The 27919-nt window shown below is 46.6% G+C and overlaps 1 protein-coding gene and 1 long non-coding RNA gene across 7 annotated transcripts in view; one reads left to right on the top strand and one right to left on the bottom strand.

The window, feature by feature from the left end:
* LOC310695854 overlaps window positions 1-27919 on the top strand; it is a 255022-nt gene that overhangs the window by 108855 nt on the left and 118248 nt on the right. The window lies entirely within an intron of this gene.
* The window catches only part of SLC37A2 (solute carrier family 37 member 2), a 59701-nt gene that overhangs the window by 14113 nt on the left and 17669 nt on the right, over window positions 1-27919 (bottom strand). For all 6 annotated transcript variants that reach the window (XR_014520219.1, XR_014520220.1, XR_014520221.1 and 3 more), the window contains exons 2-13: window positions 23472-23553; window positions 20819-20906; window positions 18718-18796; window positions 16809-16944; window positions 12130-12206; window positions 10609-10775; window positions 8953-8990; window positions 6539-6706; window positions 5328-5418; window positions 4489-4551; window positions 3290-3375; window positions 1658-1706 (exon numbers count right to left, since the gene is read on the bottom strand). Coding sequence is in view for 3 of the 6 variants with exons in the window: in XM_083480560.1 (XP_083336686.1) it covers window positions 1658-1706; window positions 3290-3375; window positions 4489-4551; window positions 5328-5418; window positions 6539-6706; window positions 8953-8990; window positions 10609-10775; window positions 12130-12206; window positions 16809-16944; window positions 18718-18796; window positions 20819-20906; window positions 23472-23553 (1124 nt within the window). In the remaining 3 variants the exon portion in view is untranslated. The remainder of the gene's footprint in view (window positions 1-1657; window positions 1707-3289; window positions 3376-4488; window positions 4552-5327; window positions 5419-6538; window positions 6707-8952; window positions 8991-10608; window positions 10776-12129; window positions 12207-16808; window positions 16945-18717; window positions 18797-20818; window positions 20907-23471; window positions 23554-27919) is intronic.

Here is a 27919-nt window from a genome sequence, read left to right on the forward strand (position 1 = left end):
TAAGCCTCTTCTGGCGAACCAGAGCAGCGCACGGAAATGCCGTTTACCTTCCCACCTATTTATCTACTTGCACTTTGTGCTTTCAAACTGCTAGGTTGGCAGGAGCAGGGACCAAGCAACAGGAACTCACCCCATTGAGGGGATTCGAACCCCCAACCTTCTGATCAGCAAGTTCTAGGCTCTGTGGTTTAACCCACAGTGCCACCCACATCCCTGGGCATGACCCTAGCAGACCCTATAAAAGGGCTAGTCATGCAGCCATCTTCTTCTTGGGCTCTTCTTTAGCTATTTGGCTCTTTTGCTGCTCTTTTACCATCTTTTGCTGGCTCTTAGCCATCCATCCTTACAGAGGATGGAAGCCACAAGGTAAAAAGTCTGGGGCCTATCTCAGACTTCTCTTCTCTACAAATGTGTTAGGGATTGTAGGACAAGACCTGCCAAGAAAAACCAAGAATGTATTTATGTATGCCACAACAGTGGCAAGAGTCTTGATAGCACAAGGATGGAAGAATGAGGAAATCCCAATGAAAGAACAGTGGCAAGAAAAACTGATGAACTATGCAGAGTTGGCTAAATTGACATATAAATTGCGGGACGAGGACAACTGTGACTTTAAGGAAGAATGGGAGCTTTTTACAAATGATCTAGAAAGACAACAAAATGAACTGGACTCCTTGGCAGGTCTCGAATAAACATACACAAATTTATTGGTTGATAACATGATATATAGATAATGTAAGGCTATGTAAAATTTTACAACATGCAGAGAATAATATGTGCTGAGAAATCAGAGAGAGGAGCTGAGGGAAGTCCGGGGGGGGGGAGGGAAGGATGGAAGGGAGGGAGGGGGGAAAGGGGGAAAATTAATGTAAGCGATTATATGGTTTGTTAATTTGTTATGTTGAAACTGTTAATAATTATTTTTTTATATAAAAAAAGACTTCTTTTCTCTACAAATGTAACTGTAACCACAGGATTAAAGCCTGCCTTCAGAATACTACTGTAAACCAAATGCAAGTAAACTTTACCATTACTTTTAAAGAAGACTGCCATGTTATTATTATTTTTAAGAGGGAAATAAAGGGAAATTTACCAGGAACAATCCAATCCAGACAAGCCAGACTGGATTGCTCAACTTAAATGATTCTAACAAATCCACCAACTTGCTTCTAGCAATGTGCAAGGGAATGTGCTCTGCTACTAGCTCACTGGTGTGAGTGAGGAGGGATAATATCTAATCAATATATCCTCTCCTACTTTCCTCAACATTCCCACAGAAGGCAGGTTCTTGTGTTGGTGGTGGGCATGGGTAGCAAGTGCAGCTGGGCAGGGCTAGCAGGATTAGGCCCCCTCATGCAGCAGATGGGTGCTTGAGCGGGATTAAATATATTCTCCAAGTCTGTGAAGCAATTTGCTAGCTGGAACACCTTCACTTGTAAAGTAGAAGGTGACACTCAAATCCCTACCATACTGCCAGCTCCAGATAGCCTGGTGATATATTCAGAGAACATTTATTTCCCTGCACAAAACTGAATCAAGAACAGCAACAAAGGGACCATCAGGGTCCAGTGGCAATGTGAGAACTAGCTCAGAGGTTTCTTGGTGGAAGCCAGTGTATGCCAGTGGTGAAAATCTCCAGAAAGTAGTGCAACTTTACCTATTGATGTTGCTAGTCCATTCTGGCCAACATGGTTGTAGGCGAAGAGCTAGAAGAGAAAGCAAGGCAGTGAATGAGCATTTCCAGAGAGGTTCAACAAACAGTCCCAGGGAACTCTAGGAATTGCAGCTCTGTGAGGGGAATAGGGGTCTTCTAACAGCTCTGAGCAAACTCAACAAAAGCTCCCAGAATCTTTTGGGGAAGCCATGAGTGTTTAAGGGGTGCTTTAAATGTATGGTGTACTGCAATGCGCTCTATGTGGGGCTACCTTTGAAGGTGACCCGGAAACTACAACCAATCCAGAATGTGGCAGCTAGACTGGTGACTGGGAGTGGCTGCTGAGACCATATAACACCGGTCCTACATTGGCTCCCAGTACATTTCTGAGCACAATTCAAAGTGTTGGTGCTGACCTTTAAAGCCCTAAATGGCCTCGGTCCAGTATACCTGAAGGAGCGTCTCCACCCCCATCGTCCAGCCCAAACACTGAGGTCCAGCGCCGAGGGCCTTCTGGCAGTTCCCTCGCTGCGAGAAGCTAAGTTGGGGGCCTCCATCAGGGCTTCCATCAGGGCCTCCAGGACATTGCTGCTGCTGCTCTTGTGAGATCTGGGAGGACCGCTCCCTCTCCTGCCAACTCCATCTGGCCTAGGGGGCGGGGCCTGCACTCACCACCACAGCTTAAGAGGCCTGAGAGAGGCCTCTGGGACATTGCTGCTCCACCCCCATCGTCCAGCCCAGACATTGAGGTCCAGCTCCGAGGGCCTTCTGGTGGTTCCCTCATTGCGAGAAGTGAGGTTACAGGGAACCAGGCAGAGGGCCTTCTCGGTAGTGGCGCCTGCCCTGTGGAACGCCCTCCCATCAGATGTCAAGGAAATAAGCAACTATTTTACTTTTAAAAGACAACTGAAGGCAGCCCTGTTTAGGGAAGTTTTTAATGTTTAATGTTTTGTTTCTTTATTATTATTATTATTATTATTATTATTATTATTATTATTATTATTCTGTTGGGAGCCACCCAGAGTGGCTGGGAAAACCCAGCCAAATGGGCAGAGTATAAATAATAATAAATTATCATTATTACGTGTGGGCATGGTCAAGTCATGCATAGGAAGGGTGAGAGGCTATCAAACTACGGCCCACTGGGATTTAGCCTTGCCCTCTCTAATTTCCAGTTCAGCCTTTGCCAACCTGGTGCCCTTCAGATGTTTTGGACTACAACTCCCATAAGCCCTAGCCAGCACAAGGTGGTGTAGAAAAATGGCGACTAAAGTAAGCAAAGGGCAAACCCAGATGACTTGTTTATTGAACATTCATCTCCATTTGCTCTCAGGGAACTTAGATGACGTTGGCTCTTTCATGAGCATTCATTTGCGGGGATGTTAGAGGATGTCGTGTCAAAGCAAGTGTTATCCTATCCTTTTCAGTGCATTTCTCGGTCACCTCTTGAAAAAAGGTCCAATCATTTGGGGAAGTAGGTTTGTTGCGCAAGACCTCCCAGCCGCCTAGGATTGCAGAACCTGAAGCTGCGGGTATGTGACCCCAAAATAGTGACTGCCTAAAAGTGCCTGGACACACAACTGGTGTTTATCACCTTGCTGCCTCTGAAGCTGAAAGTGCAATAGGGAAACTCACCATGGGGACAGCCAAAATGAGCATCGTACAGCATGTCGTGCCCCTGCCACCTGTGTAGTCAGAGATAAGACCTGCCAGGATGCCTCCTACAGGGAAAAAAAGTCACAGTTCACTTTCGGAAGTTGGCAAAGGGTGAAGAATGTCAGGTCTGAGAGCCATGAACTCACTCAAAGGCCTTTGGCAAGCCAAATAAATATTAGATTTTCTGTTTTACAATTTAAAGTACTCATTTTTACATCCTTAAAATATCAATGACTTCCCTTCTTCTCCTTCCATGGTTCATTTTGCATATCATAATCCCTGCATATTTTACAAAAACTATACCATTCAGTATTCCATTATTACATCCATCAAAATTTATTTACACTGATGAAGTTATCTTAATGCTGCCAGCATTTTCAGCTGTAGAGTTATTTCCCATATATTCAATAAACGTTTTTCAGTCTTCTCTAAATGTATATTCTTCTTGTTCTCTTATTCTATATGTTAGGTCTGCAAGCTGCACATATTCCATCAGCTTCAGTTGCTACTCTTCTTTGGTCGGGACTTCACTCATTTTCCATTTTTCAGCTAACGACACGTGCCGCAGTAGTGGCATACATAAATAACCTTTTTTGACACCTGGGAATTTCCTTCTGAATTTTTTTTGGGGGGGGAGTACTTTTGAACATTTTCCCCAATTCATTATGTATCATTTCCCAATACTCTTTTACCCTTTTAGAAGTCCACCGCATATGAAAGAATGTTCCCTCAACCTCTTTGCATCTCCAGCACTTATCTTATTCACTCTTACACATCTTAGCGAGCCCACTCAGAGTTAAATACCACCTGTCAATCATTTTCAGGTAGTTCTCCTTCAAAGAATAACACGCTGTGAACGTCAAAGCACTTTTCCAGAGTTCAGCCAAATAAATTTGCAGACAAAAATGAGTCTTTTTATAATTTACTGCAGTAATGAGCTCCAGGATAATGTAAACCCATTTGCCGTGCCTTGAAACCCAATGATTTTCAGTTGCCATATCTGACTTTGGCGAAGTTTGTTAAATTTGCTTTGTCTGTTATTAGTTCTGAATATTCATTTTCCTTTGGCTTTGGATAATCGGACTTCATCTTGTTTTGTTTTGTTTTGGTATCTAGGTACACAAATATAATTGCACTACTAAAATTAATTTTTTAAAAAGAAAATCGATGCAACAAACCAACTATGCCGCCGACGTCAAAGAGGGTGGACATATCCCCTGCCTTTTTCGCGGTGAAATGAGCTGCAAAAAGAACAGGAGAAATGGCTGGGTGAGCAGAGAGGATCAAAATGTGATGGAATTAAATGGGGGTGTGCAGGGTTTGCATGCAAAGGGATCCACATTCCATTCCACCATCACCAACACCTCCAGTTGAAGAGATCTCAGTTGCGGAAGACCCTCCACATTTGACCCTGCACAGCTTCTGCGAGTCAGAGTCAACAGAACTGGGTTAGATAAGATCAATGGTCTGACTTGGCTGGAGGCAGTTCTCTGCTTGTTGGCAGGAGATGTAGCTCAATGGAAGAGGATAAGTTTTGCATGCAAAAAGTCCCTGGCATCTCCTACATCTGAAATCCTAGAGAGACACTTCCAGTCAGTGTAGCCATTATTGTGCCAAATAGGGCCAGTACTTTGAGAACGAAGCCTTTTGCTCTGCTCTTCTAGTCTTTTGTTTTAACTCTGCTATTTAATTCTTTTGTTTTAATTCCGTCCTATTTTCTTTTCTCAGAAGCGCTTGTTAGGGCTGAAACGGGAGCATAAAATGATTTTTTTCTCACTCAATCAATAAAGTAGAATAAAATAAAACGAGGTCCCACTGAATTCTTTATAAATAAATAAATAAATAAGTTTTTCTTCTTCTTAAAAACAGGCCCATCTTTAGGTGTGATGTAGGACATGGACCTAAGCCAGCCTTTGGGAGGCTCAGAGTCGTTGGAAAATCCCACCAGCAAAACGTCCTGAAGCAGGTACTCAGATCACAAATTGGGAGTCTCCATAACAAGCTCCTTGCAACTCACCCACATTCACAATGTAGAGGGGAAGCCAGTAAAGGAACGTGTAACTGACTAGTTTTGCAAACAGCAGGCAAAAGGAGAACTCCACCACTCCCTGCAGAGGAGAGAGGGGAAGAAAAAGCCATTAGCAGATAACAAAAGGCAGTTTTTGCAAAGACAAAGGCCCCAAACAGACAGGACACAGGAGTATGGGTGTCCATGGGGGAGGGAAGGGGGAGATGTTGCCCCCCTGAATCACAAGCCACCAATTCCCACAGAACTTGAAATACAAGGGGGGATGTGCAGGCATTCATCTTCCTATTTTGTTTTAAATATATTTTTGTGAGAAACCAGGCTCCATTCAGGGCTTGCCTTTACCCTCCCCTAGATAAATACCTATGGACCCCCACGCACAGGTCAATTCATGATCCGATCTCCTGTTCTCCTTTTGTCAGCCTCGGCCCAATATACCTGAAGGAGCATCTCCACCCTATCGTCCAGCCCAGACACTGAGGTCCAGCACCAAGGCCTTCTGGTGGTTCCCTCACTGCGAGAAGTGAAGTTACAGGGAACCAGGCAGAGGGCCTTCTCGGTAGTGGCGCCCGCCATGTGGAACACCCTCCCATCAGATGTCAAGGAAATAAACAACTACCTGACTTTTAAAAGACATCTGAATGTTGTTTAGTGACGTTTTTAATGTTTGGTGTTCTGTTGTGTTTTCAATATTCTGTTGGGAGCTGCCCAGAGTGGTCGGGAAACCCAGCCAGATGGGCGGGGTATGAATGAATGAATGAATGAATGAATGAATGAATGAATGAATGAATATCTTCTTACTAAACAGTAGCTGACAGGTGCGTAGTTGCCAATCTGATCCACACAACAGCACACCTGTCAATTTCAATTTCCAGTCTTCTCTCCCCACCCTGGGATATAAATATAGTACAGTGGTACCTCGGGTTACATACGTTTCAGGTTACAGACTCCGCTAACCCATAAATAGTACCTCAGGTTAAGAACTTTGCTTCAGGATGAGAACAGAAATCATGCGGTGGGGCGCAGCGGCAGCGCGAGGCCCCATTAGCTAAAGTGGTACCTCAGGTTAAGAACAGTTTCAGGTTAAGAACGGACTTAAGTTCTTAACCTGAGGTACCACTGTAAACTGAACAAAGGGAGTTCTACCACTGCAACTAGCCTCTTACAACTCCCCCCCCTCCCCCCCGTGAAGTCGTACTCACAGGTATCCGGAGGGCATCAATGAAACTAATGGCTTCCCGGTTTTCCGTCGATTCTTTGCTACCTTCCGACATGTCCACAATGTTTTCTCGGCTGTTGCTGGAGATATTTAGGCTCCCGTCGCTGATGGAGTGGCCCGCCTCAAGACCTTTCTCATCCAAACCGGCGGTCTGAGAGAAACACAAACAAATAAAAACACCTCAGGAGTTTGGATCGAGATATGACCCTTCTATTTGTCGAACTTTCCCTCAGAAGCAGCTGCTCTTTATTGAGTCGGACCACTGGTCTATGCAGCTCTGCTTCCTCTAGAGTGGCTGGCAGCAGCCCTCTGGGGCTTCCGATGGGGGTCTCTCTCAGCCCCTACAGCCCCAGAGATGCCAAGGATTGAACCTGTGGTCTTCTGTGTACATAGCAGATGTTCTGCCCCTGAGATATGGTACTTCCTTCCAAGCCAGGCCTCTCCTTTCCCAGTTATGACCAGGGATTGGGCTGAGGCAAGTGGGAGCTGCGTCAAAATGTTTAAAATAACTTTTTCTTTAAACAACCCCCCAAAGTCTTCCTTTTAGGAATTCTAGGTGCCAAAATCCCAAGGGAGCAGAAAATCCTATTTACGGATGCAACCACAACTGCGTAGATGTTATTGGCCCAGAGATGGGAAGAAGATGATCTCCCTGCCAGAGAAGAATGGCAGATGAAGTTAATGGACTATGCTGAAATGGCTAAATTGACCGGAAGTATCAGAAATCAGGAAGACCAAAAATTTAACAAGGAATGGGGGAAATGTATAACTTATCTTAAAGACCATTTTAAGCAGTTAAAATCGTTAGTAGGATTGGAATATCACTTGTAGTCTACGGTGAATTTTGGACACAATGTAGATGTAAAAGATTTGGATCATCGTAAAAGATGTAGGAGGAAATGACTAACAATAGGACCCACAAAGGGGAGGAGGGAAGTCCAGGAGATCCTTTGGAATCTTGTTTTCATGTTGTATGTTGGATATGTGATTGTAAAACTTTAATCTGAAAAACCAAATAAATTTATGGGGTGGGGGGAAGTGTTGCTGTGTTGGCTGCTCCTGTCCAGCATTCTAGCCAGCCATGCCCTTTTGCAGGGTGTGTCCTTCCTTCTCAGTCAGCATTCAGTGGCTACTGAGCATGCTCAGTCCCCAGCCCTTTAACAGCAGCTCGATGTGCAGCCGTTAGCTGGGGAGAAGAGAGCCGGTTAGGTCTTGTCTCAGATGCACAGGAGCAGCTCCCATGTGGATGGGAGAACATTTCAATGACCCAACTATAACATGGAGAGAGTTGCCAACTATGTGAGGAAGGTATGTCCAGTTGAGCCCTTTGGGAGGAAGGGAGGGGTATAAAGGAATGAATGAACAGAATCATTGTAGAGTTGGAAGGGACCATGAGGGCCATCCTAATCCAATCCCCTTGCAATGCAAGAATCTTTTGCCCAAAGAGTTGGCTTATTTTGGTTTTCCTTCTAGAAGCATGGGCGCTGCTCATAAGGAAGATGGGAGAGGCTCAGCTCCATCAGACTCCGCCAGCAACGTTCAGAGAGGTAAAGAGGGGAGACTGCAGGGCTGTGCAAGATACTGAGGGTTGGAAACCAAGTGAGGGGCTTCCGGAGCAGTGAGCCAAAGGATCGGGTGGGGATCTGCACTCCTGCTAACTCAAGACAGACCCAATGCTGGAGAGAGAAATGGGAGACCAAGTGTAAGTCACCCCGGCCTCGGGGGGGGGGGGGTCCTGAGGGCTGAGCCTAAGGCAGCGCAAAAAAGAGGCCTCCCAAAAACTAAAAACCAAAGATAAAGCGTTAAAAAAAAAAAGACACAGGGAGGACCTCTGCGCAAAAGGGCTAATCCATTCTCCGGTGCAAACGCCCCAAAACCACAACGAGGCAGCGCTGAACTCTCCTATAAAAGCAGACTGTTAAAAGCAAGATGTCTGCTCCTTAAAAAATTAAAAACTTGAAAAAATCAACGTAATTAACAAGCGAAAGTGGGGGGGAAAGGGAGAGACGGGAGGAAAAACTTTTTCTTGGCAAAAAAAGAACACAGAGTTTGACCCGAAAGCAGAGAAGGGGACCGTAACATTACACAGATTACTACAGTTTTCAGCAAAGGGCTCCCGAAGCAATGAACAAGAAGCTGAAATCTGAAATTATAAAAGCGGCGCATGATGCTAGTCCACTGTGAGTAAGCCGTGAAGAAAGGAGATTGACTCTCTCGCCCTCCTCCCTCCCTCCCTTCTCTAGTAGTACATCATGCTCCATACTGAAAGGAAGAAGAAACAGCTGTTTGCTCTTAGTGGAGGAAAGTGTAAGTCTCATTAAATTGAATGGTGCTTGCTCCCCGGTAAATGTGCATAGGATTGAAACATAAGTGGGTGGGGGGATGTGCAAAACTTACGTGATGGAGAGGAGGGCTGCAGTCAACGTCTTCGGGATCTGAAGTGGAGAGGAGACTGTATTACAAAAGCACACCTTTCATTCAGAGCAAGATGACAGCAGCAACCAGGGTGCGTGTTTTATCACATATATTCCAGTTTGGAAATCAGGTAATTAGTGCCTGGCTGGATGAGACCTGTGGTCCATCTAATCTAGCATCCTATTCTGTGAAGGCACAGAAAGCCTCTCTTGCAGGAGGTCACCCTAAGAAAAGCACGTCCCTGCCAGGGCAGAGAAAAAAAGCAGCTGAAAGTGCTTTCTAACACTAGGTGGCAACATCTGCTTGTCTACCGCTGATGAAATGAAATTCAGGGATGCTCAGAGATGTCGCTTCTCAAGTCCTATGTGGGTCAAAAGCAATGCCCCCCTATTTGACACAGACTAGTTCACTGCCGCCTCAGTGAGTCTGCTCTGGGTTTCTATTGCGCCTTTTAAAAACTGCATGGTCCAATAAGCCACATGCATATTCCGGTTGATTGTTTTGGCTTTTATGAGGCTACTTGAGACAATTCTGACATTTGCATTCAGGTCCTCTCTTTGCTTCTCTTCCCCCCACCCCACCCCCATACTTTGGTGAATTGCTATTTCCTACCACAACTATGTTATCTAGATATGCTCATATTAAGCATGCATTGCTTTTAAACTGCATCCCCTTTCTGGCTAACACCCTGGTCCTAAAGGAGTTTAAAAGGTAAAGGGACCCCTGACCATTAGGTCCAGTCGTGGCCGACTCTGGGGTTGCTGCACTCATCTTGCTTTATTGGCCGAGGGAGCCGGTGTACAGCTTCCGGGTCATGTGGCCAGCATGACTAAGCCGCTTCTGGCGAACCAGAGCAGCGCATGGAAACGCCGTTTACCTTCCCGCCGGAGCGGTACCTATTTATCTACTTGCACTTTGACGTGCTTTCAAACTGCTAGGTTGGCAGGAGCAGGGACTGAGCAATGGGAGCTCACCCCGTCGCGGGGATTCAAACTGCTGACCTTCTGATTGGCAAGTCCTAGGCTCTGTGGTTTAACCCACAGTGCCACCACTTTAGTCAGAAGTAAATATCGTGGATTTTATAAAAGCAGAAATTACTTCCTTGGGTTTGCACCCAAACACTCTCAAAGCAAGAGTAGGTAGGTGTGCATATAGGGCCGAGCCAAAAATTATTTTCAGAACTTTTTTTGCATCAAAATGCAGTGCTCGGGACGGGTGCTGAGGAGACAAAAAGATTTCACAAAGCTGGCCCCTCCTTATGTTTTTCTGCTACTGTCTCCACTTCCTCTTCTATGAGACTGGTGACAGGAGGTCACACTCCTGGGAGTCCTGGCTCTTGCTAGGCACCAGTTGTTTTACCTACCAGGCTCCAGAGTGAGGGTAGAAAACATTTCCCCCTCACTCTGAGTTGGCTTAACAACAACGAGATATAATCATATAATGTCGTCATCATGAAGTCAAATCAGAGAGAGGGCAACACTTCCTGAACTCTCTTGGATTTAAGGGAGCGTCTTTGCTGCTGCTGCTGCCAATTCTGCATCAGACTTCATTCTTGTTTGTGTCCCTGTACCCACGTGCCTCCAATTTTGCCCAGTGTGTTTGTGTGCAGGGAGACATTTTGGCTCAGTGTACACTCACATTCAATGAGGAACAAGAAGCAGATGACGCCCATGCTGGCTATGATGATCCCAGGCACGATGAACGACAGGCCCCAGGCATTTGAAACCCAGGCGCCAGCAATCAGGGATCCTAAAATGTTTCCGACAGATGTGTGCGAATTCCAGATACCCATGATAAAGCCTCGTCTGGTAAGATATAAAAGACACGGTTCTGTTCAGACGAGTCCAAAGTCTGCACCGATCATAGTTTAGAACCAAAACCATAGATTGAGCTTCTGAACATGCCGCTGGCAAACCACAGTTTCCCTCCTATCAGCTTTTAGCTTCAGAAGTTCACTCCTGCTTCCATGGCACAGCAACCTTTTGAGAAACAGTGCCTTTAGCTATGGTTTGTCCATTAAGACATCATTCCCAACCGTAGCTAGCACAAAGCATGGCTTGCAAACCCATATTAAACCATGCTTTCTCGTTCAGACTGTTATCGCCAATTGTAAACCCTCAGGCTCAATTCAGAAATGGTGTCCAAACCATGTTTACCATAACGTAAACTATGGTTTGGCATGATGTCTGAATTGACAAATCATGGTCTACAAACCCACCTTCAACCATAGTTTCTCATTCTGGTTTGACCACTGATTGCAAACCATGATTCATGGTTGCTCCTCCCTCAACCCTACTTGTTTGCCCTTTGGTCCTGACTACTGGGGTGACCCATGGCTCCCACTTCTCAGGTCCTGGGCTCACCTCTGTCTGCTGTCCACAGCTCAGGCCTGATACCAGAATTGTTTAATGAGCAGAGGATTGCCAAATTTGGAATTCAGGCAACCCTGGTTCAAATCTCTGCCCAGCCATGAAGCTCACTGGTTGGCTTCATGCAAGTTGTGATTGCTCAGCCTAGCCAACTCACAAGGTTGTTGTGAAGATACTCTGAGCCACTGATTTTATATTACTGGTTTATTAACTGTACTTTCATGCTGGCCCATTACTCTGGATGGAGTACAGTCATACCTCTGGTTACAGACGCTTCAGGTTGCGTTTTTTCAGGTTACAGACCGCCAAAACCCAGAAGTACCGAAATGGGTTACTTCCAGGTTGCGGTGGTCGCACATGTACAGAAGCGCTAAATCGTGCTTTGCACATGCACTGAAGTGCTGAATCACAACCCGTGCATGCACAGATGCACCGCTGCAGGTTGCGGAATATGTGGGTTGCGAACGTGCATCCCGCACGGATCACATTCGCAAACCAAGTTCGCACTGTACATCAAAAAGCTATTTTGAAAAATACACACACACCATCTAACATAATGCCGTTCACAAAAAGGCAGGCATGTATATGCGATTTTTTTTAAAGCCCTATAATGGTGCCATAATCAGGTCACTCCCTCATTTTCCAGCGCAGGGTGATATTTTCCATTTTGGCAAGGGAATAAATCTGGTACTTCCTCCTGGGATGAGGATTAAGCAATTGGCACTTGAAAGCAAAACAACCACCCACAAGACACAGTTTGACAGATACAGCATTAGGAAACAAGACTCACTTCCCCTTTCCAAACCAGTTGCCAACACACGTCACCACAGACGGCCATCCCGTTGTTTGTGCCAAGCCATTGAGGACCTAGTGGGTGGGTGGAAGGAGCAGGAGAGGAAAAAAACACAGCTAGTTAAGCCAAAGTTAGCATTATGCACAATGCCTTATCATTGTAAGAAAAACAATGGGTTGTAACTAATGGGTTGTATCTAATGCTAGGCCCCATCTGCACTATGCATATAAAGCAGCATCATACCGCTTTAAATAATAATGGCTTCCTCCCAAAAAATTCTGGGAAATGTGAGGGGAGTTCTCCTGTTCCCCTCACAGGGCTGCTTTGGATTGGACTTCTGGAACGGATTAAGTTTGAGAACCAAGGTACCACTGTACCCTTAAGCCATGGTCCAATTCCAACCTGCCCCCCTCTTCCACCTGTGATGTATTATAAAAAGCCATGCACACAATTATTGTGTTATAATGCCTCATTTAGCTTAGCCCTACACCAAGACCATCAGGACAGCTAACCTCAGTCCCCTGGCAACTGATTGTACACATCTCCAAAAGAGCTGCAGGGACAAAGTCTTCCTCACTGCTCATTCCCAAGTAAGCAAGCCAGGGATCCTGGTTTTCTGAGTCAACTCGAATTTGGGGGTGTTTCCGGGATGCATCTCGCCTCTCTTCATTCTAGACTTCCCGGTGAGCAAGACCTGGCTGGGCTACCACCCAAACCAGTTGTGAAGTTCAATCCATGAAGGAGTGGGAGGAGAAGATTAACATGACTCGTCCCAGAGCCAGTTTCAATTGGGAAGGAAGAACAATGGGACGTCTTGCCCAACCGGCTCTCTAGGGTTTCAGGAAAAGTTCTCTCTGAGCACTACGTGGAGATGCTAAGAAACTACTTTCTTCCCTTGGCTCAAGCTTAGGGGATACCCATCCTGGTTTTCAGGTGCAAGATGTTGATTGGCCAGCCCCTGTGACCTGTCACAAAACCACCAGAGCTCAGAGATGATTGGTTGGCCTGAGTCTTCATGGCAAAATCTTCTCAAGGCTGCTCAGCGTTGATTGGTTGGCCCTGGTATCAATGGCACAGCCTGCTCAAGGCAAGCTTTTAAAGTCTAAATTAAGTTGTTTTTTTAAGTGGCAATCAAATATTTGAGAGCAGGTAAACATGTGATGTCCTTGAAAACATAAGCAATCTTTGGAATGCTTAAGGAATAACATCAGGCTGTGGGCCAGATTTCCTGATCAGGTTTCAGCTGTGCTTTTTATGTTAATAGCCAGCAAAGAAAGGACCGCGCCCAGAAAACAGTGTAAACGAGCTCATTATGGAATGATTCACTGGAGTTATATAAGGACGCAGGTATCACTCCGAGAAATTGCTTACTAATGCTTGTATTGGATTTTTCCATAAGTTAATTAATCAATGAATCGCTCGAGTCAAACCAACAGCTTTAGTTAATTGAGCTGTGGGGACAAAGTTTAGTGACAGAGATCAAAACTGAAGGGGACAGTCGCAAGCTTAATTTTTGAAGCTACTGTTTGAAGAAGTTTGGGGGTCTTATATACAAATGATTACCACAGTGTGGATCTGTTTATTAAATTCTATGTTATATCATGCTTTGGTCAACAACTTAAAGAAAATGCTTGGTATGCAATCAATCAGTTGAAAAGCACTCACGCTCTTCAGATGTAAATCCCCTGACATTTAAGATATTCCAGGGATGATTGGTCTTAAAATTCTATCTCACATGGCAATTGGAGTGACAGCCACAAGGAAAATGCTCTGTTATACCCCAAAGCTCTGAAATACTCTCCCATCAGAGGCTCATAGGATATTATTATTATTATTATTATTATTATTATTATTATTATTATTATTATTATTATTATCTGATCTGCTTTCTTTGGCATAGTCATCCCATGACAATTCACTAGATGTATTTTCTCACAAGAAAGTTTGCCACATAATTTCCAAACAACCGTCTGATCAATGAGCAGAAACAATGAAAATTAAAGGCTCTCTTCCTGTTTCCTTTTTGAAGCAAGTTAAGGTATTTCTTTCTTTGCTGTTGTGCCTTCAGTACAAACTGTTTCAGCTCAGCTGTTTGTCATATCCCAGCCTGTTTCTTTCTTATTTTTAATTTCCAAGTGTGCTACTGGTGTTTTCCATATTGCCTGTGGGTTGTTTCTAATTGTAAGTACACTGCTCTGGGAAATATACATCGACAGGGAAGTTTTTAATGTCTGATGTTTTATTGTGTTTTTAATATTCTGTTGGGAGCCGCCCAGAGTGGCTGGGGAAACTCAGGGTATAAATTTTTACAACAACAACAGAAAGCAAAGTACAGTGGACACTCAGGTTGAGAACGTGATCCATGCGGGATGCACGTTCACAACCTGAAGCGTCCGCAACCTGCAGCGGTATGTCTGTGCACGCACGGGTTGCGATTCAGCGCTTCGGCGCATCCGCCGAAACCCGGAAGTAACCTGTTCTGGTACTTCTGGGTTTCGGCGGTCCGTAACCTGAAAAAACGCAACCTGAAGCGTCTGTAACCCAAGGTATGAATGTATCTCTCAAAAATGCCAGGGTACTTAGGTGCAGCGCTTTTAAGGTAATAAAGTGCCAGTACTCAGATATTGGAAATGGTGAGTACCGTCACAAAAGTAATACTGGTTGGGTGGAAACTTACTGAATCATCGATTTTGAAATATGCATAAGAGTGGGGCTGAGAAGTTCAGACAAAAACAGAAGCACGACATCCAGGAGTTCCTGCGTCATCAAACACAATAACCTCTCATTTGACTGCCGTGTGTGTCATTCAGACAGACAGGCTCAGCTGGGATGGGAAAATATACTGCATCTTTCTCTAAGATATTCCGATGGCTAAATATATCAGGTTTCTGTTTGCCCAGACTGCAGTGCATGTGACTATGAGATCCACAAAGCTGAGCATCAGAAACCGTTTTCCCATGAGGAAGCAAATGGAGCAGAGGAGGGGCAAATCACCCACTCACAAGTTCATCGAGCAAGGAAGGTCAGAGGGGGAAAACCTGGCAGTCAGGTCCTGCATAAAGGTTACAGGTACTTGATGATTACATTCTTTATACAGCTCCATCAGTGCACATGGTTATGGTGGAGAGAGGTGCCTGCCCCAAGGAGATTGCAATTTATTTTTGCCAGCAGGGCTGACAAGAGGAGGAGGAAAGGAGGAAGCTGACCTAGGCAAAAGATAATCACAATCTAACTTAGAAGGTTAATGAGAGGGGCCCTAGAAGCCACCTTACATGAAATCAAACCACTGGTGTATTTAGTATCACCTGCACTGACTGGCAGCTGCTCTCCAGGGTTGCAGGCAGGGGTCTTTTCCAGCGGATTGAACCTGTGACCTTCTGATGCAAAGCCGATTCTCTGTCCTTGAGCTACGGCCCTTTCCCAGATGAGGGTGTGCAATAAGCCACTTTATATTAAATCAGGCTAGCAACGCTTTCAAATCCATAGAATAAATCCTTTCTTCTTTTTTTGCAATTGGTTTCAAAGCCAGTTCTGAAGTGGCCCAGGAAGAAATCAAGTCGCTGTCCTACTGTCCTTTAACTGGAGACTAGGACCCATACACAAAGGTGCACACATTCCAGTGTATCGGGGAACTTGGGACAGCTGTCAGGGGGGCTGTGGCTGGCTTCTCTTTGTTAGAATTCCTGATCCGTGATTGCAGTCATAGGATTGTCGTCTTTCACATGACGGTATATGTTTTGACCCCACAGAGTGGGAAGTGACGGAGACAGGATGTTTCTGTTACTGTGTTCAGTGAAGTGGGACTATTGTCCTTTGTTCTTTTTCTCTTTGCTGTCTGATGCTAGAGAGAGAGGGAGCCATGTTGCAGTGCTCCGTGTGTGTGTGTGTGTGTGTGTGTATGTATGTAAATAAACTTAGATTAGCCAGAATGCTGAGTTGCTGAGGTCTGTTACGTGACTGTGCAAACTCTGCGGATCCCTAAGTGTGCAGGTGTTGGTTGGCATCGGTTGCTGTGATGTGCGGGCTGAAGAAAGCTTATGAAGCTCCCGAACTATCGACCAAGAGGGAGGGAACATGCCAGTCGGGCATGTGTCTCTGTCAGGGTCCTACTCGAGTGTAGGCTGAACTCCTGACACTCTTCCCACTCATGTGGAACCCAGAACCAAGATGGATCCTCATGTTGTGAGTTGTTCCACCTTGGGAGATGGGCTATCCATCAGGCTGACAGCCAGGTCCATCTGCCTACCACCTGCTTCAAGAGAAAGCTATGTTGGCCCTATGGGTATGTTCCTCTCATTATCTGAAAGATGATTTCCCCAAAAACCCTCCTCACTATCTGTGTGAACTAGAAAGACCCACAGAATCACAGTCAGCCATCTAGCCTAGGGTTTCCCAAACTTGGGTCTGCAGCTGTTTTGGGACTACAGTTCCCATCATCCCTGACCACTGGTCCTGCTAGCTAGGGCTGATGGGAGTTGTAGTTCAAAAACAGCTGGTCTAGAAGAACCCCTGATAGAAGCAAATAAGAGCAGGCCTCCTGGGCCTTGGACCCTAGCTCCTTGAGAGACCCACCTCTGGAGCATAACAGATGATACAAGACCTGCTCAGAGACCCCATAGTAGGAAAAGAAAACAGATCTAGAGAACTTAGTTGGCAAGCGTGATGAATCTCTGTACCTGTACGAGAACAAAATACCAGAGTTCATGGATGTTCCAGTAGTAGCCCAGTCCAAATAAGGCAGTGAACAACCCGCTCAGCAACATTCCTCCAGACAGATAGTAGCGCAATGGGAGGCGCTCGCCGAAGACCCCACTGTGGGAGACAGGAAGGAAGAGCGTATGAAACACAACAGCCACTTCTCAAGGATCAGTGCCCAACCAGAAATGAATGTGGAAACAGCTTAGGGCTGCTTAAATTAAAGGAGTAACTGCGGTAGTAACGGAAGCTGGTGTTGCTTCTTCCCACAATCTTCTGGGAAACCATCGTCAACAACACAGCTATTTCCCATGTCGCATTTTCCACACCGACAGAAGCCATCGTGGCTGCATTGTGGTTGTGACGCCCTTTGTCTTTGAGGAAGGACACAAATTTTGTAATGCCCTGGCCTGGTCAATTAAGCTGGCCCGTGGTGATAAAAATGGCGTATACACAGCCCTGGAAATAACCCATGGAACTGTTTAATAACTACTTAGGAGACAAGAGAGCAAACAGGATCCATCATGTGGACAAGAGTCCTGTTGACGTCTCGAGCCCTCCATTAGCAGATTTCTTATCTGCCTGCAGTTATGACCATGTTTATGGGAATTCTATATCTCTGATCGGTTTCCTGCGTGGTTTAAGAGGTGAGCTGATTGCTGTCGGTGCGGCTGGCAACTGCCATGCCATGCCAAAGTAATCAAATCTTATGGATTTGTCCTAAGAGCACCTCTTGGGTTGTTTGAGACCTTTTAACAACAACCAGGATACTGAAGTCCATAAGCCAGTGGTTGATCACAGGCAGGGCCTGTGGATGAGAAACAGGCTGGGGCCATATCCGGCCCTTCAGGCCTCTCTGCCTGGCCCTTGGGGATCTCATCAGACCACGCCCCCTCCCAAACCACTAGCCCTGCTTCGCATTTTCCTTGAGTGGTTATTTTTTTGCCTGGCTGGACTATGTCCTTGAACTCTGACCATGCTTCCAGCTTGCCAGGAGGAGAGAGAACTCTGCGTGTTTGTAAAAACTAACCTACTGTAGCAAAGGTCAACGTTCATTGCTCAGCACGCTTTTGTCTTTGGCACTGCCCGCCACTAGAATGTGGCCCCTTGGGATAAGGAAAAAGGTCCCCCACCTGTGGTGTAGGGAAACCAAGACCAAATCTAAATTGCAAATGCCACTGAAGGAGCTGGTGAAATTAAGATCACAAGGATTGCCTTGCTAGATCTGATTCCTATTCCCCCCCCCCCGGGGGTAGGACACATGTCTCCTAACAATTCCCATTGCCCTTAACAAACTACAGTTCCCAAGATTCTTTGGGGGAATCCATGGTTCTTTATAGCGGCATGATACTGCTTTAAATGCACAGTGTAGATGGGGCCTGAATCCCACTGTGTTCCGTGGGAATTACTCCCTATTAAACGTTCACAAGATTGCAGCATTAAGGAATGCGTCCTATGGAACCAACAGAGCCTTTTAAGCAGGCATGCTTATGACTTTAACTGTAAGGTAAAGGGACCCCTGACCATTAGGTCCAGTTGTGGCCGTCTCTGGGGTTGTGGCGCTCATCTTGCTTTACTGGCACAGCTTCCGAGTCATGTGGCCAGCATGACTAAGCCGCTTCTGGTGAACCAGAGCAGCACACGGAAACACCGTTTACCTACCTATTTATCTACTTGCACTTTGACGTGCTTTCGAACTGCTAGGTGGACAGGAGCAGGGACCGAGCAATGGGAGCTCACCCTGTCGTGGGGATTCAAACCGCCGACCTTCTGATTGGCAAGTCCTAGGCTCTGTGGTTTAACCTACAGCGCCACCCGCGTCCCTCTGACTTCAACTGTAGACCTATACAAATGTGTCATTTCTTTCTTTCCTGCATTCTGAGTACATACCTGATGTACATTCCTATAGCGTAGGCAACCAGGAACGCATTGTCCAGGGCTCCAAAGAGTTCTTTGTAGTTGTCCTGATCTGGAAGAAGCAACAGTATGGGTTACGTTCAGGGGCAGCCGTACCCCACTGGGCAAAAGAAATATCAAGCTCACGCAGGTTTCTGTATTGAGGCAGCTGGCTCCGCCCACCTTTCCTTTTCATTTTTGCAGTGGGCAGGGAAGAGCAGTTCCTGGCTGCTGATCAGCCACACAAAATTTTGGAGCAGAATATCACACATTTTGTCTGTTTTGGTTTTACAAATTTCCTACTTTCAAGGTTTCCAAGTCAACTCCTGTGTACTGTTCTCTTAGCTGCACTCTGAAGCGGTACAGTCCCAGCAGGGCTATAAGGTAAAGGTAAAGGGACCCCCGACCATTAGGTCCAGTCATGGCCGACTCTGGGGTTGCAGCACTCATCTCGCTTTATTGGCCGAGGGAGCCGGCGTACAGCTTCCGGGTCATGTGGCCAGCATGACTAAGCCGCTTCTGGCGAACCAGAGCAGCACACGGAAACGCCGTTTACCTTCCCGCCGGAATGGTACCTATTTATCTACTTGCACTTTGACGTGCTTTCAAACTGCTAGGTTGGCAGGAACAGGGACTGAGCAACAGGAGCTCACCCCATCGCGGGGATTCGAACTGCCAACCTTCTGGTTGGCAAGTCCTAGACTCTGTGGTTTAACCCACAGCACCACCTGCATACGAATCAGCAGGACTATAGCACAGGCTTTTTTTAAATGTCAGACACATGTGTGTGTTCCACCTCTCCATTTCTTTTCTGGATGCAAAGCGTGTGCTCTTAAGTGCAGGCAAATGCAGCCATGCATGCATCAAAATTGAGGCTGCAGAATGGGAACACAGGGAGCCTCCCTCACAGGGCTGTTGTACAGACGAGCCTCCCTTGCAGCCCATTCTCCTTGCTGCATCCTATAAATGGAACTTCTCTTCCAAGCATATGGACAGCAGCACCTTTCTCCCCTCCTTCAAAATGCGCCTTGTCCATGTGGCTGTTTGTTTGCCTTTTTAATTCCCCATTCTCAGTATAACCTGGACGCACACTTGACTGCATTTGCCTGCACTTAAGAGCACATGCTTTGCATCCAGAAAATCTCTGCGAAAGACCTTGGCCTGAGAGCCACTGTCAGCTGGGTATAAAGCAGTATATAAAATCAAGAAATAATAATGGACAGTACTGGGTCAAATGGGCACATGATGAAAGACAGCTTAAGGCAGTTTCCCAACTCTCCCTCCCTCCCACTGCTGTTTCACCTACAGTATTGCCTATTCCAAGCTGTAAGCTCCTTGCAGACGGAGACCTGTGTCTTTTTGCCTAAGCAGCTCTGTAAAGGTACAGTATACCCTGAAATTGCACTGTAGAAATATATCTGTTGAAAGCCTGACTGCACAGTGGGAACCAACCTGCAACCAATCTGCTAATGAGGCTCCACAACGACATTGCAAACAAACGCAGATAAGATACGCCAAGGTTGCTAATCACATCAGAATAAACTGTTGGCCCTCGAGGCATCCCGTTCCGGTTATTGCATACGAATCAGTTGGGATCAGAGAGCCTAAATTGGCCAAAAAGGCTGCCTAGTCACCTGAGGTTTCCAGGAAAAGGGCTCTGGATACAGCCCACAACTCAAGAGTCTGTGGAAAGCAGGAGGGTCAAGGAAGGAACAACACTCCAGCTGTTTTCCAGACGGCAACTCTGAAAGCCACATGTCCAAGTTGCAGAAGTCACAAATAGCTTTTCCATATCCACCAACACAGAAAGTTGTTTTCTACCAAGCTCAGACCTTCGGTCCATTGAGCTGAATACTGTCTGTACTACACTGACTCTCGAAGCTTTGCCAGTCCTACCTGGAGGTGTCAGGAACTGACCCCGCGACCCTTTACCTGCAAAGCAATTGCTCTGCCATGGACCTATGGTCCTTCCCTACCTTACAGCGCTGTATGCTACACAATTTTGTCCTGTCCTCCATCACTTTATGAAGGCCAAGAGAGGGTGTACGTTTGCTCTTCTGGGGAAAGATACAGCAGAAAACCAATGCAGCCTTACCAAAAGGCTTCCAGTCACACCACGTAGTGCTGTTTGATTCATTGTGTGGATTGGGTCCCCGCGAAGAACAGTTATAGTGCAGTTCACTCTGGGGGAGAAACACACACAGAGAACAGGCGAATGAGTCAGAGATTCTTTATTCATGCATTAAATTTACACCCTCCCCAAAGAGCCCAGGGTGAGAAAAACATTGGGCAAAATATTTCTGCATTGCAGGGGGGTTGGAGCTGACAATACTTGTGGTCCCTTCCAACTCTACAATTCTATGAATTTAAAACAACCACAAACACAGTTTCAAAGCATTCTCTCCACAGGTGATTTTGGGGCTGCCAGGAGCGGCATGCTTCAGCCACCAAATGCCTGGGTATATAGGGATGTTTTAAAATATCCCCTGGAAGTCAATAATGAGGGAGACAGATGCACCTCACTGAGGGGAACATTCCAGAAATGGGGAGCCACCACTGAAAAGGCCCTGTCGTGGGTCAGTGCCAACTGGGCAGCCTCCGGTGGTGGCACTGCCAACAAGGTTTCACTTGCCAAACATAGGGGTTGCGAATAGTGGGGATGGCACACTTTTAGGTCCTTGGTCCCAGGCCATTAAGGGCTTTAAAGATTAGCACCAATGCCTTGAATTTGGTCTGGTAGCTCACTGACAGCCAGGGCAGAGGTTTTGGGATCAGCAACACATGGCCCCATCGGGCTGCCCCACTTACCAGCCAGCAGTCATGTTTTATGTACTTTAAGACATTTCTATACCGCCTAATTACACACATTTCTAAGAGGCGTACATAGAAACAATCGGCAGGAAATGGAACAATTGAAAAATCGCCATAAAACCATGCTGCACTAGCTGTAGCCTCCATAATGTCTTCAAGGGCAGCCCTGACCATTGCAGTAGTCAGATGGGAGGTCACCGGACAATTGAGGCCAGGAATGGCGCTAGCTAAGCAGCCTAAAGTGGGCTTAAGTACAAAAGCCTACCTACTCGAGATTCTAGTGGCAAGTTGGAACCCAGGAGGTCGCAGAGACTCTCTTTTAAATTTATGTATTATTTATACCCCACCCATCTGGCTGAATTTCCCCAGCCACTCTGGGCAGCTCCCAATCGAGTATTAAAAACAATACAGCATTAAGTATTAAAAACATCCCTAAACAGGGCTGCCTTCAGATGTCTTTTAAAGATAGGATAGCTGCTTATTTCCTTCACATGTGAAGGGAGGGCGTTCCACAGGGCAGGCGCCACTACCGAGAAGGCCCTCTGCCTGGTTCCCTGTAACCTCACTTCTTGCAATGAGGGAACCGCCAGAAGGCCCTCGGAGCGGGACCTCAGTGTCTGGGCTGAACGATGAGGGTGGAGACACTCCTTCAGGATCGAGGCCATTTAGGGCTTTAAAGGTCAGCACCAAGACTTTGAATTGTGCTCGGAAATGTACTCTGAACCTGTTCCTTCAAAGGGAATGAAACCCCTCTCATGACAGGAGATGGGAGCCAACTCCTAGGGGCTGTGGTCCCTTTGGACCCCCAATAAAATATTTGAGGGGGCTTTGCCATTCAAACAGCATGTGCACATCTTGTGATTATGTGGGGTGGGCTTAGCTTCCCCTCCCCTCAATATTTTATTCAACTTGGCACCCTTGGGACAGGCCACACACCCAATAAATTATCTTTACACACAGAGTGCCGGAAGGCATACACATGTGAAAATGTATTTTTATGCATCTGGCAAACAACAAAGGTGCTGATTGCAAGGAAACAAGAAAGGCCAGCTATGAAAACGGATTAAAATTAATAGAAGGATGAGAAGGCAATTAAAGAAGAAGAATGAAGTGGCAACATCAGGAAGCAATGGACATATGCTTGTAACAGGAGCGGGAAACCAAATTATTGTTTTTTAAAAAAATTGTATTACATTTAAATAATTTGGATTGACTTGTTAAAATTTGGGAAACTAATAAAAACAAGTATATAAAAAGGGACAGGCCATACGCCAGGTTCTCAGGCATGCTGGTTTCATATAGCACCATCAGCATGGATGCAATTTTAAAGGGCACAAGACAACAGGTCCCTGCCCCGAGGGGCTTACAATCTAGAAAATATTACGGGGATACACCAGAGGAACAGGAGGGAAGTGGAGGAAGGGGAAGAGTTCAAATATGCCTTGTTACAGCTGAAGCCAGTGAATGTTTATTGGAAGTGGATCTCACTAAAATTCAATGGGGCTTTTCCCCAGGGACACCTGTATAGGATTGCATGCCCCCCCCCTGTGTCCAAAGATACATAGCTGTCAAGCGTCCCTTATTTGGCGGGACAGTCCCTTATCCCAGCGCCATGTCCCGCTGCTGTCCCTTATTGATGATGTCCCTTAAATAAGCTACTGAAGGTAATGGAGCCCTTTCTGTGTCCAGCTGTGCTTTGTCAACAACAAATTGTTGCTTTTTTGTGTTGAATATATGCTATATGGTAATTTATGGACCTGTTAGGTATCTAAAGCCATTTGCACGCAACAAAATATGTATGTTATCAAGGTAATTGTTGATCCCTTATTTTGGCTGCTGATCCCTTATTTTTGAGGTTGCTGGTCCCTTATTTTCAAATCTGTAAGTTGACAGCTATGAAAGATAGCCCCTCACCCCTGGGGACCGATGCTACGTACCTTTACTATACTAATGGGCTTCCGCGAGAGATGGAAAGTGGTATAACACAGGAACGTCAACACAAGAATTAATCCCCGGTACCTAGAAAAGAAGACACACATGAAAGATAGAGCAAACACAGAAAGATGGAAAAAAGTGATAAGCTTTAACTGTTATCTCTGAAGGCTGACAGCTGAAGTCTCACCAGCTTGCTTGCGCAGTCTGCAGAAAAATAAATGTCTACCACATCCTCTGGGGGGAAGAGAACCAAAGCTGGGAGGTGATTTTACTCCCCGTTTAAGCTACAGAAACTGGTATGCTTTAACTCTACATCCAAGGGCACCGTGTATCAAAAGAAAACCCTACTGCTTATTTCATTATCATTAAATTTATATCCTGCCCTTCTTCCCAAAGGAGCCCGGGGCAGCAGATGGCATGTGGTAATAATACGAACATATTTAAAACAATTCCAGTGCAGATGCAGACTGAGAACAATTTCAACTTAGTGAAAGGCTGTGTGAAAAAGTTCTTCAAGCAGGTACAGAAAAGACAGCAGGGTCAGTGCCTAACTCTGGGGAAGGCATTCGAAAGGACAGGTGCTACAACCCTTAAAAGCCTGTTGTTCTGCTGTTACAACCATCAATGCATGGTGCACTACTAAGTACGATAGGGCAGGCTCTTGACCCAAAGAGCTTAATGGCATATAAGCCAAAGGCTACGTGGAAAAGATCACATGACCACACGGAAAAGATCACATGATCTACTACTACTGCAAAAGTAAGGGCCACCTTTCCTGCTCGCTTTGCTCGCCAACCCCAGCTACCACCTTCTCTTTACACCTCAGCAAATCCCCTTCCCCACCCCCTTTACAACTTGACAAACTGCAGCGTGACAACATCCTTACAATTTTATTATATCATTAGAAATAGAATTCCAGCACTACAGAGGGGGGAAATAGCTCAATTTCTACCCAGAAGACAACTTTAAAATATGAAGGGTTTCCAGGTTAAAATGTAAGTTTCCTTCTTCCCAAACAGTTCAATCAGATTTCCAAAAACAGGCAACTAGTATTAATCCTTTAAAATTAAAAATTAAACCAGCAGTACTAAATGCATTTTATAAAGACCAGGGGGATGTTTTTTCTTTTGATATATACACTATATGCATGTTTGTCATCTACTTGGGTTGCAACCCTACACACTTGCATAAGAATAGGCCCTGTCAAACTCAGCAAAATTTACTTCTGAGTAAATGCAGAGGAAGGCATAGTTTGTGAAAGCCAGCCAGCAAGTGGGCAGAGAATTTACATCATCCGTTACCACGGAACTGCATGCCGCAAAGTCCCTCCAGCCTCTGATCTTCTTCACCTTCAAGAGGTGAAACAGAGGCTGGAATAAATTGAGCAAGAGCCAGCAAGGTCACCTGACTCATCCTTTTTATGTCATCCTCGGAAAACTGGCTGCATAAATCATTGCATCCTTTTTATCATTGCTGGTTGCAGTTCGCTCTTCTGTTGTGTAAAGCCAAGGCCAGTTCAGACCCGCACCTTCACCTCTGGCTGACATCAGGACAGGAGTTTGTTCCCCATCCCCAGAGACAATGCTGAAGTCGGCAGACCAATGGTTCTGATTCAGTATAAGGAAGGCATGTCCAAAATCCGTTTTGGGGGCCTAATCTGGCCCGCTGGTTGGTTTAATCCAGCCCCTGTGGCAGTTTATTTCCTGGGGTAAAATCCCAAAAATACCTCAACAACATCAATCCTAAAAATTCTAAAAAAAAGCTCAACAACTTTGGGGTAAAATCATAAAAAAGCTCAAAAACTTCAATCCTAAAAAAAAGGTTAATCTTTGGTTGGCCCTCATGGCTCTGTTGGGATACTGCCAGGGAGACAAAGTCCATCATGGCCCCAAGCCGTCTGCCGGACGATCCATCGATCTCCCGTAGGCACGCAGTATCAGCAATTAGCGACATGAGTTTCTAGAAAATATCTTGCCACATTCTAGAGCTCATGCACACTCTATCAGCAGATAATGCACAGCAAAAGTTGCACTCAGGAGAGCATTATTTACAAGTTTTGTTCAGCATTGATCAGAACAAAGAAAGACATGACTGCCTGCGTCAGTGTCTCCAGACACAGAGAACGAAAGCAATAGGAAACATAAACATTCTGTGAACAGGAAATACGCAGACTCTGTGACTCAAAGCCTGCTCCCTTTTAAGGTGGAACAGAAAACAGGCTCTTCACTTCATCAAATCTGGCCCTCTGCGAAAAAGGTTTGGACACCACTGGTAAGGCGTGGATAGGCAAACTAAGGCCTGGGGGCCGGATCCAGCCCAATTGCCTTCTAAATCCAGCCCGTGGATGGTCCGGGAATCTGCATGTTTTTACATGAGTAGAATGTGTCCTTTTATGTAAAATGCATCTCTGGGTTATTTGTGGGGCATAGGAATTCATTCATATAGTCTGGCCCCCCATATAGTCTGGCCTGCTGAAAAAGTTTGCTGATCCCTGGTTTAAGGGATGGCGCTGTAGCTCAGTGGCAGAGTACCGGCCCTGTATTAGATATGTTTAGAACGGCTCAGGCAGTAGAACATGAGACTCTTAATCTCAGGGTTGTAGGTTGGAGCTCTGCACTGGACAAAAGATTCCTGCATTGCAGGGGGTTAGACTAGATGGCCCTCGGGGTCCCTTCCGACTCTACAATTCTGTGATTCTTTCCCAGCACTAGGGCTAAATGGATAAAGGAACTGGCTTGGGACAAAGCAGTTTCCTAAGACATTTCCAAGTAAACTGTATTGAATCCGCAATATGCGGATGATTCCTAGCTCTACCTCTCTTTCAAATCAGAACCAGTGAAGGTGGTGAAGGTCCTGTGTGAGTACCTGGAGGCGGTTGAAGGATGGATGGCGGCTAACAGATTGAGGTTGAATCCTGACAAGACAGAAGTACTGCTCTTGGGGGACAGGGGGCAGGCAGCTATGGAGGACTCCCTGGTCCTGAATGGGGTAACTGTGCCCCTGAAGGACCAGGTGTGCAGCCTGGGAGTCATTCTGGACTCACAGCTGTCCATGGAGGCGCAGGAAAATTCTGTGTCCAGGGCAGCTGTTTACCAGCTCCATCTGGTACGCAGGCTGAGACCCTACCTACCCGCAGACTGTCTTGCCAGAGTGGTGCATGCTCTAGTTATCTCTCGCTTGGACTACTACAATGCACTCTATGTGGGGCTAGCTTTGAAGGTGACCCACAAACTACAACTAATCCAGAATGCGGCAGCTAGACTGGTGACTGGGAGTGGCCGCCAAGACCACATAACACTGGTCTTGAAAGATCTACATTGGCTCCCAGTACGTTTCCGAGCACAATTCAAAGTGTTGGTGCTGACCTTTAAAGCCCTAAACGGCCTCAGCCCAGTATACCTGAAGGAGCGTCTCCACCCCCATCGTTCAGCCTGGACACTGAGGTCCAGCGCCGAGGGCCTTCTGGCGGTTCCCTCACTGAGAGAAGCCAAGTTACAGGAAACCAAGCAGAGAGCTTTTTAGGTAGTTGCGCCCGCCCTGTGGAATGCCCTCCCACCAGATGTCAAAGAGAAGAACAACTACCAGACTTTTAGAACAGTGTTTCCCAACCGGTGTTCCGCGGCACACTAGTGTGCCGCGAGACGTTGGCTGGTGTGCCGTGGGAGGGAGGCGGGCGAGTCGGGCGGCGAGAGGCGGGGCGGCGGCGGCGAGGATCCGCGTCGAGCCGGGGGCGGCTCCGCGGTGGTGGTGCCGAGGTTTCTCTCTCCATTCTCCCCTCACACACACACACACAGGAAATAACACAGGATCAGCTGACAGGACCCGGCCAATGGGGCGGCGGCAGGGCAGCGCGCGCAAAAGGGAGGAGCGCGAGACAGCGGACGAGGAGGAGGCCGGCATGTCCGGGCAGCAGCAACAACAACAGCAGCAGCAACTCCCGGCGACGGCTCCTCAAGCCCCGGGCAACCCTACTCCCTCACCGGCCTCGGCCGCCCTCCTGCTCCACCCGCCGCCGCCTCCCCCGCCGCCGCCGGCCACCTCGGCCCCGCCGCCGCCCCCTCCTCCGCCCGCTATCGCCGCCACCACCACAACAGCCGCCGCCGCCTCAGCTGCCGCCGTCCCTCAGTCCCTCGCTTTGCTGCCTCCTCCCCCCCCACCCCCAAAGCTTGGAGGTTCCCCGGCAAGGGGGAGGGGAAAAAATTGAAACTTTCACTTTCGTGCGTCCCTCCCGGCGTGACGCTGTGCGCTGATGTCACGGGGCTGTAATGGTGGTGTGCCTCGAGATTTTTTTCATCAAACAAGTGTGCCTTTGCCCAAAAAAGGTTGGGAAACACTGTTTTAGAAGACATCTGAAAGCAGCCCTGTTTAGGGAAGCTTTTAATGTTTAACAGACCACTGTATTTTAATACTTTGTTAAAGCAGCCCAGGGTGGCTGGGGAAACCCAGCCAG

The sequence above is a fragment of the Podarcis liolepis genome (genome assembly GCF_965112155.1).
Source record: "Podarcis liolepis genome assembly, chromosome: 16".
NCBI classification, from domain to species: domain Eukaryota; kingdom Metazoa; phylum Chordata; class Lepidosauria; order Squamata; family Lacertidae; genus Podarcis; species Podarcis liolepis.